Genomic DNA, 13165 nt, shown 5'->3' on the forward strand with positions numbered 1-13165 from the left:
ATCGAAACCTTTCACCAATTTAGGCTGGTAGATTTTCTTTAACATTTCACGTGACCTTTCGCGGAAATCAGAAGATGCTTCATGTTTGATTTCCACTGATTCCTGACTTCTGTTGTTTCCAATACTAAATCACGAAGTTGTGTTACTACTTTCCATGCATCGATTTTAAAATTAAAAAAAAAAAAACGAACTAGATGACGAACAGTTACATTTTACCTGAAACTGGTAACGTTTAGCGAGTTTAGCCGCATATTGCGGATTAACGCGTTGTTGAGTTCGGCAGTAGTAGACCGCTCCATCCAGTTGCCGCTCTAATCAAGTGACCTCCAAAAACCCTGCGAACCCTATTAAAACGGCAACGAATAGCGTGGTCAAAGTTCGTAAAAGCGCTTACTAATAGTCAGCACATGTACATTTCGAAAGAGCGAAAACAAACTAGAGGATAGGCATTTACATGTTAACCGTTCGACTTTCCATCGAGCGTGTTTCTTGATTCCGGATTATGATGGAGTTTACAAGCAACGTTGATGAAAAAATGCCACTCTACTCGATACACATACATTACTGCCGTGGTATTTTTTCAATTGGGGTCGCACTCGTCTTTACCGCGGTGCTCCATATTTTCACCCGCGGTGGACGCGAGGTGGGAGCACGCGGCAAAGACGAGGTTTTACCGCAACCTGATGGGTCCATAGTCTCAGGCGGTACTGTACGTCAATTAGGAGATCAGAAACTGCCATCATGAACAAAAGAAGCCCATCCAAAAACAAAGAAATTGTTGCAACTGAAAATAACAAACCACACCATACAGTAGGACTAATAAGATATGAATTTTTTATACACCTCATTAACTGGGTTACTAATTTTACAGAATAAATAGCTGCCTACTAGTCATAAATTAAAACAACTTAATTTTGTAATATTGTGTAATTGGGAATTCTTGCTTGTTAAAAAGCCCATTTTAATTTCTGTTTTCTATGTTTTTATTGGGTCAAAGAACGAGTGGAAGTTTGGGAGAACAAGAAATGTGTACACTGCACCACATGTTTTGAGTTCTCCTAAATAAAATTATCAGTAGTGCAATAGGAACATAAAGAAAACTGATTTTTTTTTTATTTCTTTTCAAAAAAATATTGTGAGCAAAAGGAAGGAAAATTGTCAATTGACTGTGATTATGAAAATGTAAATTATCTTTTAATGGCCTCGACAGCTTGCACTAGGTTTAAAAGTTCTGTGTTGCCATAGAGCAACAGGAAAACAGCTTAAAGGGGTACTGTCACCATTTTCAGCATGATTTTGGAAATCTCAAAAACAAATATTGATCACCGGAAGTTGAGCAATAATGGCTTTATTTTGTAGAGCAGAACTTGAAAACTTAAGAAGTGAGGATGGCTAACGATGGCGAGGATGGAAACAGATTGCGATCTGGATTTTTGAAAAAGTATCAGGATGTCAGTTTTTCAAAGGTTCAAGTTTGGCTCAAAAATCGGTGAAATTTTGCAAAAATGTTGTTGCAGTGTGGACTTCCTTCTAGAAATTGCTTTTAATCATTTAGTTAGAACTAATTAAGTTCTTATAACATAAATTTAGGGACCATTTTGTGAATTTATAACAGTTCTAAGCAAATATATCATGACAATGTCCCTTTAAGTGTGCGCTTTTACAAGGTGTTTTCTAGTTTTACATTCTTAATGTCAATCCTTACGTTAACTGGCACAATCTCCATGTGCACCTATCAGAGCTCAGCTTGCAAATCGTAATTAAGCCATAATTCCTACAAGAAACTTGCATTAATATTTAAGTTCATTTTAATTTTGCGATTGATTTAATACAGACTTACACATATAATTTCCAATCAGGCTTTCTATTAATAAAATTATATTGCATGTAGAAATGAGAACGAACATATCAAATCCTTTAAAGCAGCTGGATAATAAAAAAGAACATATGTACAACAAAAGTCTCAAGAAAAATTCACGGAAACACAAACATTCAGAACCATTCTGTTGCAATTTAACATATTTATCCCACAGAGGAGCTGTCTTTCTAAACAGATCAAGGATCCTTGACAAATTTTATCACTCCAAACTTGTTATAACAGCGTGTGAGACAATACACTGAACATGACTGTATACAAATTATCAGATACCAAACACATATGCCATCGATATTATATACACGTAGATGACTTATGCTCAAAACATCTTTGAATGAAATATCAAAAGAGAAATTTTTTTCTTAAGCGGAAGTGGCAATATTAACTACCTCTGATCGAAATTATAGAAAGTAACAAAAATTTAGCAATTAATTTGAAGAAACAACATTAAACAACTGAGGTGTTATAGAAACATTTGATAATCCCTAGACTATCAGAAAGATACAAATTGAAAGCTTAATATAAAACTGAAATTTTCCTTTAAATTTCTTTAGCGAATGCATGGGACTCACTAAAACTTTCAGTCTGAATTTTCACCGTGGACTTAAAAATCGTTCATTCATTTAATGTATGTAAATTTCCCGAGCAAGCTGGTGATGCGTCAAAAATATGTTTCTCAAATCAACACTATCAAGAGATTCACGGAACTTAAAGACTTGAAACCTTCATTTTAACCTTAAGCAATCTTCGATGTTAGTCTCTAAGCAATGGTATAACACACTGGAGTATTAAGTGGGAAAGTTGGATGTCAGTCCTACACTTTTGCACGTCACAAGCACACTAGGGTTACGTCACCGTGCTGTACAAAACATGCAATTTTCGCTGTACATAATAGGGAATTTGTCTCGGTGTTCTGAATTTGACAGAAAATGAAACTTCCCATCAGGAAAATGGCCGATTACGTCGTAAATATATATAGCAGAGAGATAACTAGACTCGCAGATTCCGTGCGAAGACTACATTTGAGCTACATTGCTAAATGGAGAGCCAGAACGTGTGGGTCACTTGAGAATTACACGTAAAATAAAGCCGAAAGTTTTAGATTTCTCGGAAGGCTAAAATATCATTGAAAGCTGACTTTGAAACGCGATTTACACCCCCAACAATAGCAGTTTACCTTGTAAATAAATAAATAATTTTGTTAGAAATTTTACGCCGACGTTTTCTTCCAAAACAAGGAACAATTCGCCACAGGTACCAGTGCAATGAGCCCATGGATGCAAACCGCGCCAGCTGCTCCAAAAAAACAAAGTTAAAGCAAGCTGTCGAGACAATTTCCTCTCCCGAGAAAATGCACCAAAGATGGCTATTAAATCATCAACCTACAAAAACTACACATGTAATGAATTTAAAACTAATTTGTCTGCTCACATGTTGTCGTTTTCGAAGCGTAAAGTTCTTCCATAAAAGCAATTTCAGTTGGTCAAAGAACTTCATAGTCGAACAGAATCGAAGGCGATTCTAGCTTCCTTCAGCCTAAGGAATGATAAACCACACAGTTATTTGACAATTTCTAGAAATGAAAGTGAAATGACACGAAAGCGAAACTGAAAATTCACATTTCCTCACCGGCGTAGAAAGCGGTAAACGGGTTTGCGTTACAGTCTTCTTCGACGCTCTAAAATTTCCTCTCTCATGAACGCCGTTTCCTTGAGATTTTTGATCCGCAGGCGCCCAAAATTCTTTCTCTCAAGCAGAGGTTCCAAAAAGTACCACGATTCTTGTGAAAGAAAGCGCTTCCTTTTGCCTTCTCCTCTGATGTGAACGAGAATACTCTTTTTTCCTGTTGTCGAACAAGGATCTTTATCAGAGTTCCATCAGGGTACTTGTTTACCTGGAGGAGGAGAGGACTGGGTAAATTGCTATGTCATCTTTTCCGACGAGAAACCGAATTGAGATAACAGAGAAAATACAGTGACGTCATTGTTCGTCAAACTTCGGTAAACAGTCGTCAGAGCTCGGATAATGTTTGCCTTTATCGTCTCCAGTGCACTGGCTCCATTTGCCTTGCGCCTCGCATTTTTTAGATGAAAAAGAAAACAGGTGAATTGATTGTTCGTTCGGATTTTCTTTGTTTTTGTTGTTGAATAGAGTTTCCAGAAAGGTTTTGCGACAGGAAATTGTCTTAACAATACTTCAAAGGTAAGTTTGCTTAGTTTGTGTCGAAAATTATGCAGTTGAAACGTGATTAAAGGTGAAAAAAAGTCACTCGTTGCTCAAATATTCAAGATTTTTGCCAGTTAATAAGCTTACATATCATTTATTGTTATTCATTCGTATTTTTTGTAAACTACTACAGGAAGGAAAAAAAAGAAAAAAAACGCCATGTCATTAAATATATATCTCTGTCGGTGGCGGTATAACATACGTACATAGCAACTAATTTTGAAAGAATAACTAAGCGCAATGATCATTTGAATTTCATATCACTACAGCTAATAGAAATCTAAAATGCAGGCCCACTCACGTGTGACACACGGCATGGCGGAAAACGTGAGCATTAACTTCGAAAGAAATTACCACAGGCACGAAAATTTTAGCTGCGTTAAAATCATACTATTTTCACTCAGCCCATCAAACTAATGATGTGTTGTTATTACAAATTGTTGTGCTTGTGTTTGTAAGCTGAAATAGCAAGAAGCAATTGAATTTTTTCACTGAATTGATGACCCCTAGGGTGCACAGTTGGTATAAATCTACCACATATAAGATTATGTACATGTATGTAAAATTCACTCATTAATGGAGCTTCTATGGTGATACTCACAATGATTTCATTTCCAATTTCCGTAAATAGCTCATTTTCTGAGCAAACAAAAATCACACGGCAGATTGGAAGACACTGGAAGACATGAATGATGATTGCAGTAATGCACACATATAGTCACTTGCAAATAGGCAGATTTTTCATTCAAACCTCTTTAATCTTTTTAATTGAAAAAGATATTTATATAATATCTGACAGTCCTGACACAGATTTCCTTCTCTTTCGAGCTATGTGCAACTGCTTGATTTCCTATTGTATATGACTACAAAATACATCATCAATGATACTGATCTAATTCAAATTGTCATAAATAGCTCATTTTTTCAGCAAATATAAAAAAAAAGATTTGAAATCACAAATGACCATTGCAGTAATTGTATCCACGTGCAAAGGTAGATTCCTCAACAAACTTCTTTTAAAATCTCTTTCATCAAGAAAGGTAAATTTAAATATCCTGCAGAACAGAGAAGATTTCCTTCTCTTGTTCTATAGGCAGCTCTGTGTGCAGCTGGTTGATTTACTAATAGGAATAAAATACATCATAATTTACATATATGCTTTGTCATAAATATGAAACATCTCACACAATAAAATAATTTCTGCGCTATTCAATTTTCGCAGTGAATTACTAGAATTCCAAATTTTCAACATTAATTTCGTATAATGGCAATCCAAACTGCAGATATTCTGTAAAGTTCCCATAATGCAGCTAGTTAGCTGATTGGGAAAGAGCTAGGGGTGACCAATGATGAAATTCAAGACTCGCCAACATGCTATATACAAGACCCTTGCTTGAAAATCCAAGACTGGGACTTAAAATTAACAATTTTATACAAATGTACTTGGAGATAGATAGAAAGAAAACCAAAGAGATCGGGCGAAAGTTATCTGAAACTCAAGATTTTCTGTTTAAAACCACTTACCAGTCCTACAAAGAGGGAGAGTGAATAGGTTTTCAGATCGACGGATTTGGCCTGAAAAAGCATATAGATAATGGTTTTTTGCCATAAAGCGAGCAGATTCACGAATTCTGAAAACACAGTTGTGGTTTTGGATTTGAACAAAAATATTGTCAGATCGACTGATTTGGCAAAAAAAAAGGCACGGATTGGCAGATTTGCATACCCCTATTCACTCCCCTCTACAAAGAAACTGGAGTTGTTACTTAAAACAAAACTGACTTAATGCAAACCCATTTGCTCAAAAAACAAGCCTAGGGTAACTTATATGTACACTGTTAATAAGCACTACAGGGTTAATAACCCTACTGGATTGTTAGGGTTACACTCAGGTTACAGTATTTAGAAGTGTGAGATTTAACCAAAGAGCCTTTTATGCCAGCTGGCCAGTGACTCGTTTATATGTAGATCTTGTTATTTACAGACTGAGACAGATCCACCTATTTCAGTTTGTATGGATTGTAACGGCTACACTACATGTATAAGAAGTGTAAGGTGGTTGTTTTCCAATTGAATAATTAAGTTAATGTCTCTATCACAACCGATTGAATATTATTTACCAGTAATTGCATGTCTGTTTACCATTAATTGCATGTGGGAGGTGCAGTGACCTCATGGTGAGTGCGCTCGACTCTGGAGCGAGTGGTCCGAGTTCAAGCCCTGGCCGGGGACATTTTGTTGTGTTTTTTGGGTAAGACACGTTACTCTCACAGTGCCTCTCTCCACCCAGGTGTATAAATGGTTAGCGGCAAATTTAATGATGGTGGGTAACCCTGCGATGGACTAGCATCTCATTCAGGAGAGAGTAGAAATACTCCTGTTTGCTTCGTGCAACTGAAAGCGGGATAAGCTGCAGCCTGATGAGTCACTTGGCTCGTATGCAGACTTTCAATTGCATGTCTATATGGATGTCAGTGATAATGTTGCTTGTAATATTATTACATGATTGTATAATTAATTTTTTTTAGACAGAGAGCTGAGTTTTGTGCACTTCACTCCATAGTGTGGGAGAAATTTAGGTACTAGTTGAATCTGCTGTACTTGCATACTAGGTTAAGGTAGCTAAAGTTCTTATGCTATTGTCTTTGATTTGAATTTTTGACTTATTAATGATATTTTTAACTATTATTTGACCCTACTAATTTTGTTGCTTTAATTCATTTTTTCTGCAGCTGAAAAAGAATTACTAAACACAGATCAGGCTTCACATAAAGTGAATTACATTTCGTTTCAATTCGAAACTGTCTCACTAATGGATGCTAGTGAGCATCAAGGATGTTGCAATGGTGATCTACAGGATGGAGATGATGCAGATCAGGGTCATGAACTAAAACCACAACCATTCTGTTATAAGGATTCACAAGTACCAAACAAGAGTCCCATAACACCTGAGAATTGTAATGTTGGTTGTCATGAAAACTGTTGCATTTTGACCACCTCCAATCCAGACACATTAACAAGACAAAAGGACCTACATAAGGATTTAGAAAGTCCTGATAGTGTTCAAAATACACATCACAACAATCAGTTGTCGCTGGCAACTCTTCCTCCAGAGCTAATACTTGTGATCTTTTCATACCTTGATGCACGGTTTGCTTTACGAGTCTTGACATGTGTATGCAGACTTTTTCATAATCTAATCTCACCTGAATCTAGTTGGAAGACAAGGTTTGGTAAGCAATGGCCACAGCGAGACAGAAGGGAAGATTATGACTACATATCAAGGTCTGTGCATTCTCATTACTAATAATGCTCTGGCTGACATTTTTTATCACTTTTAAAATGGATGACCACTTGCAGGTACCAGATAATATTGCATTCCAATTGTGGTGGATTAAAGAACCCCTGAGGATATTAACCTCTCTGATCTGTGACTGCACTGGACATTCATGAGTATGTTTTAAAAACTTGAATATCTCTGGAGTGAAAACAGATATATAAACAATAGCCTCCATTTGGCGTGGAAATAAGATATTTGTCGGCAGACACTCTCTGTTCCGAGGAGCAACCAGTTTTCCAAGAGTGTAGCTCAACAAAAACCGTGAGCTTCGAGGAACAGATAATGTCCAAGGAATATCGCTCGGATATGGGGAATCTACCAATCAAGGATTTTGGACTGGGAAATATCACTCAGATATTCCCCAGTTTTAGCTAGCAAATATTTAGTCATGTGACACATTTGAACCTATCACCCATGAATGAATATATTTGATGCATTATAATTGAAAATAGTAAACAGCATTTTTCTTCTTAAATTATATACAGAATTCTTGTTACTGTTTTAAAATGGCTTAGATACTACAGAAGGAAATTTCATCATCATGGTAGCACTTTAATGATGAGACATTTTGCGTATTAATTTGTCTCAGTTGGAAAAGTATATGTGTTCAGCATGAAGACATGGACAAGTTTTGGAATGATCCCAGCTCCACGTTGGATTTTTATCAGCTCAAAGATCAGCATTTTGCAACAGTGGATGCAGTTCATATAATGAAAGGTGGAGACCTGTGCATTTCAGGCTCAAGGGACCGTGCTGTAGGTGTGTGGAGTTTAAATGCCTTGACAGATCCAACCGAGGCAGGTTATTCAAAGAGGTCCTTTAAGCAAGCTCTGGATGGTCACAGGGTTGGTTGCATTTCATTTCATTTCATCTCATTCAACTATTTTCCAAAGTATCTACATGTAAAATTAATCAAAGGTCTTATTAAAATAAAGTAATGTTTTCAGTAGGAGGGAAACTGGTTTTAACAGGAAAGGAGAACTTTTTTAAACTGATTGCATGAACTTCTTTGTGACAATTTAAACTTTCCTCTGGTACCCCATCCTCGGAGACCCAGGGGCAGTTAGTGGGGGCGGGGAAAAGTCTAAACGGGCGAAAAAAAAAATGTGCCCAAATTTTTTTCTCGCCCATTTAGACTTTTACTGCCCCCACTAACTGCCCCTGGGTCTCTGAGGATGCTGGTGCCCAGCCCCTAAATAAAACTCCAAATTACTTGTAACTTATTTTCAAATATTTCTCATCGGTCATTGATCTAGTTATTGTAAGAGATTTCTTGTAATAATGTGTGTTCCAGGGGCCCTTCCAACATGTGTGTTTTTTTGGCTTGAACTTGCCTCCACCTCCTCCTCTTCCCCATCCTTCCATCTCTCTTCTTTTAGCTCTTGCACTTTCCTTTGAAGCTTTTGGCTTTTGAGACCCCCTCTCCCCCATTGGAATTTGAAATAACCCTTAGTGGGGTGGGTATAGATATTTTCTGGAACCACACAACTCAATTGATTGTTACACGTAATGACGATCAACGCTTATTCATTAGAGTCGGGATTGGAGAGTGTGATACTTATTTGCATTTCTTGTTAGAATATTTCCCCTTTGAGTTCATGTAAGAATATGTAACTCCATTACTTGGCATTCCGCTTTAAATCAAATTTAGATGAATGAATTCAAAAACTAAATTTGAAAATAAATGTAAATTAACATACTTTGTCTAATAAGTTATCAATGAGGAAAGTTGATACTTCAGGCCTGGTTACTGTAGCTGGGAGGGATTCATTAACATTTTTGAGCAGGTGGGTGACTGTTTTTCACTTGCAAAACCATTTGAACTGAACTTCTTTATAAGAAAATACTTTCTGCAAGATGGTTAAAGATGATTTCCAGTCCATACTACACACTCTTGAGAATTTGTTTGCATTTTTTGTTTTGTTTCATGTAACACATCACAAAATACATGTACACATTTTTCAACTACTTACATGAAGTAAATTCAAAGTTTCAAAACAACCGCCATTATGGATGCAAAGCTTTTTGCTTCGTTCTTTCTCATATCACTTGATGAAACAACTTTGCAGCTGTAAAAATCAATGATTAAGCTGTTGGAAAAAGAATTTGAAAGGCCTCAAAGATAAGGTATATGGTTCGTAACGAATAATATCGATACGCATTCCATTGAGTGAGATTTATAATGTTTATAAACATAAGGGTGCTGAGACTGTGCAGCATGGACTGGAAATCATCTTTAAACCAGGAAGGCAAAATCTTCCTCACAGCTGGTCAACTTACCCAGTGCCCGGCCCTTAATAAAACCCCAGCTATACTGTAGTCAATCGAGGATAATCTTTGATTTCAGGGTTGGGTGTGGTGCCTGTCTAGTGACCCAACAGGAGCTCCCAGAGTGTGTTCAGGGTCATGGGATAGCACAATTAAGCTTTGGGATCTTGAAGGACAAAACATTGAGATGACAACTCTCAGGTATGTTATATTCAATTTTCAATAATATGATTCCAAGTTTGCTTTGTGAGAATCAGAGTATGTCTCCCATATGTCAAATTCTCATTGTTTGTACAAGGAAACAAAAAGCGATTTTGCTAGGAGAATCTTGCACTCTATCAGATGTCAATTAGGGTCTTATAACATGTAGCTGCTCCTTAATCCAGTGATGCAAAATAATGTATATGATCAAAGCTACAATGCTTTGTATAAGAGGTGATGAAATCCAAGACTCAATGAGAGGCCAAGATCCTTGTTTGACGATCTGAAACTGTGATTATCTTTAGACTCCAAGACAAAAAGAAACCTCTACAGTAAAACAAGACTTTGATACTCATCACAAGAGATGATAGGATTCACAATTTTCTGGGCATCACTCGCCATCCCTTGTATAATGGCTACTTTTATTTAATTAATGACCAACACACGTAAGAGTTTTTCACCTTCATTTTATTTGTTACTTTTGTTAACTTACAGTGTCCATAAAGCAGCAGTATTGTGCATGGCCTGGGAGCATGAGATGCTAATTTCTGGTTCCTACGACAAAACCATTTCATTGTGGGACCTTAGAGGTGATATAGGAAACCCTACTGAAATCACCCATTGAAAGTGCTATTAATGTTATGACTTCACTAAGTAACATTAGTCAATTCATTGAAATAATTAATTAGTCAATTATGTTGACTCACATTTAATTTATCATATTATAAAAACCAATTTAATCTAAGTTTACATCTTTTCTTTCCCACATAGGTGGTAATTCCATCAGCAGGTTAAAAAACCACTCAAAACCAGTGCTGTGCTTGTCTGTTGATGACAGGTTCATTATCAGTGGAAGTGAGGATCAAACTCTCTCAGTGTATGATAGAAGAACTGCTCAAGTTTATAAAACAGTTAAGGTAAAAGGCCTAGCCACTGACAGAATTAATCAACGTACTTGAGTGTCCAAAATTGGATCATGTTTACTAAGGGCATCTGCAGTCAAGTGTCGATGAATACTCTTGATTGGCCCTCAACACAAAAATTTATTTACAAGAGGAGGCGTAATGGGTGGCTACTGCATAAAATTATGGGTACTCAGGGAGTGCATCCCAGACCCATGAGACCTATAACCTAGATAATGCTTGCCATTTTAAAAGGGCCGTTTCTTTCAGGCAGGTCATTACTTTTGGGGGGACTGTTACTTTCAGGGTTTAATGGGAAGGTAAAAAAGTCATGTTACTTTTGCGGAGCTGTTGTTTTCAGGGTGTGGTGGGGGCGTGGTATTCTACAGATCAGGGTGACTATAATACAGCTCGGACTCTTCCCACGTCTGATTCTATTAATTTAATTGTGAATGTTATTCTCTGTGGAAATAAAAATATTAAATGTTTTCCATTATAATATGAATTTGCAGCTTGAGAGCCCTGTCTTCAGCTTGTGCCATAGTTCCACATGTGGCTACAACTACCTCAGAGCTGGAGGGAGGGAAGGTTGCTTGTATCTATTGGACACCACTGGTGATAAATTTGAAGAAATAACAGTGAGTATTACCTTTAATATATTTCATCACTTAACAAATGTAGCGCACATGTAAGTAGGGGTGGCAAATGGTCCTTAAAAAACAATGGGTTTCCCAAAATTTTTGTCAAGTTTTGCGAGTCTCGCAGTCTTGATTTTATGCAAGGCTAAGAAAGTCCCATAGTACCAATTTGTTTGAGTGTTTTCTTTTTTTATGTCTGAACGTCTCAGAACCCAAACATCTCAAACTTGCATTTAAAACACTTTGAAACATTGGTCTCACAATTTAAGAAGTTAAAATGTCTTGGGCTTGCAAAGAAAAACACTAGTTTCAGGCACCTTCTCGCAAAGCCTTGCATTCACCACTCACCACCTCTGTAAGTTCATAAGATACTAAGTACTGCTGACAATATATATATAGAGTATCCAAAAGGTCTAGATAGCAGCAGACATGTAAAGATTTTAAGGAAAACGACCACTTTTTTAAGTTTAAAAGACATGTTTCGACAGAACTTCTGTCATCTTCAGTTGAATGAATGATTACAAAGCAAGTTGAATAATAAGTAGGCAAAAATGCTAATTAAGACAAATAGTAACAACAGAACGTGAAAAGGTGTAAATTAAAAGGATAATTTTAGATTTACATGGTGTAATTGCTGATTGAGGCAAGGTAGTTCTTTTTGAATATGGATAGCCTCCTTTATCTTGAGTTGAAAGCTGGTAGTGGCGTGATCTAAAATATGAAAGCAGTCTATTGAACACAATGAGCGACAACGTTCAGAATTCTGAAGATGTTTGAAGATGTGAGAGGCCCTATCAACGGCTAAGTGCTCATGTACGCGTGTGGAAAAATGCCGGGAGGTTTCGCCGACATAACAGGCATTACAGCCCGCACATGTAAACTTATAAATTACATGTGAACGAAGCCCACCGGGGATAGGGTCTTTCACACCAAAAAGGTTACCTATCTTAAAGGAAGAAAAAACTAATTTGATGTCTAAATCATTACAATAGCATTTGATTAAGTGCCGAATCTTCTTCTGAGTGATGACAGAAAAATGGCCTATGTACGGCAGCTTAAAATAAAACGTGGGCGAGGTGGTAAGGGGGTAGCCCCGGGGACAATGATTGCTATGGGCCCCAGTGATGTAACGGTTAACCACTTTTTCAATTAAATGGGCAGGGAAAAGGTTCTTTTTGAGAATTTCAGTAAGCTTGGTTATATCCTCGTGTAACCCCAACCAAGTGTTGTTGATCTTGTAGGCCCTGTCAACAAGAGTCCTAATGAGAATTACTTTGTATGAGTACGAGGTGAAGCTAAAATAATTAGTTAATAACCCAGTAAAGGTTTTCTTACGGTAAACCCTAGTTAGGAAGGAATTAGTGTCACTATTATCAATAAGAACATCTAGAAAGGGTAATTTGCGATTAAGTTCTTTTTCCATAGTAAACCTTATGTTGGGGTGCCTAGAGTTAATGTAGTCAAAAAATAGAACAGCATCGTGCTCCGAGTGAAATAAACAAAAAGTGTTGTCAACATACCTACGATAAAATAAAATTTTAGAGCATTGAAAATTTTCCAACCATAGTTTTTCATGATGTCCCATAAAAAGATTGGCTAATACGGGAGGAAGGGGAGACCCCATGGCCACACCGTCAATTTGGTCATAGAAAGAACCGTTAAATAAGAAATGGGTCTGGGCAGTGGCTACAGTGAAAAGGCTTCTAAGTTCAGG

The 13165-nt window shown here is 37.0% G+C and overlaps 2 protein-coding genes across 6 annotated transcripts in view; one reads left to right on the forward strand and one right to left on the reverse strand.

The window, feature by feature from the left end:
• Nucleotides 1-3742, reverse strand: part of LOC145467314 (phospholipid-transporting ATPase ABCA1-like) — a 42418-nt gene extending 38676 nt beyond the window's left edge. The window contains exons 1-2 of the mRNA XM_081450854.1: nucleotides 3506-3742; nucleotides 3308-3412 (exon numbers count right to left, since the gene is read on the reverse strand). Of these exons, the coding sequence (XP_081306980.1) occupies nucleotides 3308-3373 (66 nt within the window). The 5' untranslated portion in view covers nucleotides 3374-3412; nucleotides 3506-3742. The remainder of the gene's footprint in view (nucleotides 1-3307; nucleotides 3413-3505) is intronic.
• Nucleotides 3743-3961: 219 nt separating this feature from the next.
• On the forward strand, nucleotides 3962-13125 carry LOC145467374 (uncharacterized). Of its 5 annotated transcripts, none has more exons than XM_081450931.1 (8): nucleotides 3962-4078; nucleotides 6631-6681; nucleotides 6835-7387; nucleotides 8032-8287; nucleotides 9790-9911; nucleotides 10407-10501; nucleotides 10683-10828; nucleotides 11326-11812. In XM_081450931.1, exons 3-8 carry the CDS (start codon nucleotides 6915-6917, stop codon nucleotides 11503-11505), a joined length of 1272 nt encoding a protein of 423 aa, XP_081307057.1. In that variant the 5' UTR covers nucleotides 3962-4078; nucleotides 6631-6681; nucleotides 6835-6914; the 3' UTR covers nucleotides 11506-11812. The 5 variants fall into 5 exon arrangements, with proteins under 5 accessions (XP_081307057.1, XP_081307055.1, XP_081307053.1 ...); XM_081450929.1 differs by lacking the exon at nucleotides 3962-4078 and adding an exon at nucleotides 4088-6353 and having other exon boundaries at nucleotides 6631-6720; nucleotides 11326-13125; XM_081450927.1 differs by lacking the exon at nucleotides 3962-4078 and adding an exon at nucleotides 4088-6353 and having other exon boundaries at nucleotides 11326-13125.
• Nucleotides 13126-13165: the final 40 nt, after the last annotated feature.

This window comes from Orbicella franksi, chromosome 14 (genome assembly GCF_964199315.1).
Source record: "Orbicella franksi chromosome 14, jaOrbFran1.1, whole genome shotgun sequence".
NCBI lineage: Eukaryota > Metazoa > Cnidaria > Anthozoa > Scleractinia > Merulinidae > Orbicella > Orbicella franksi.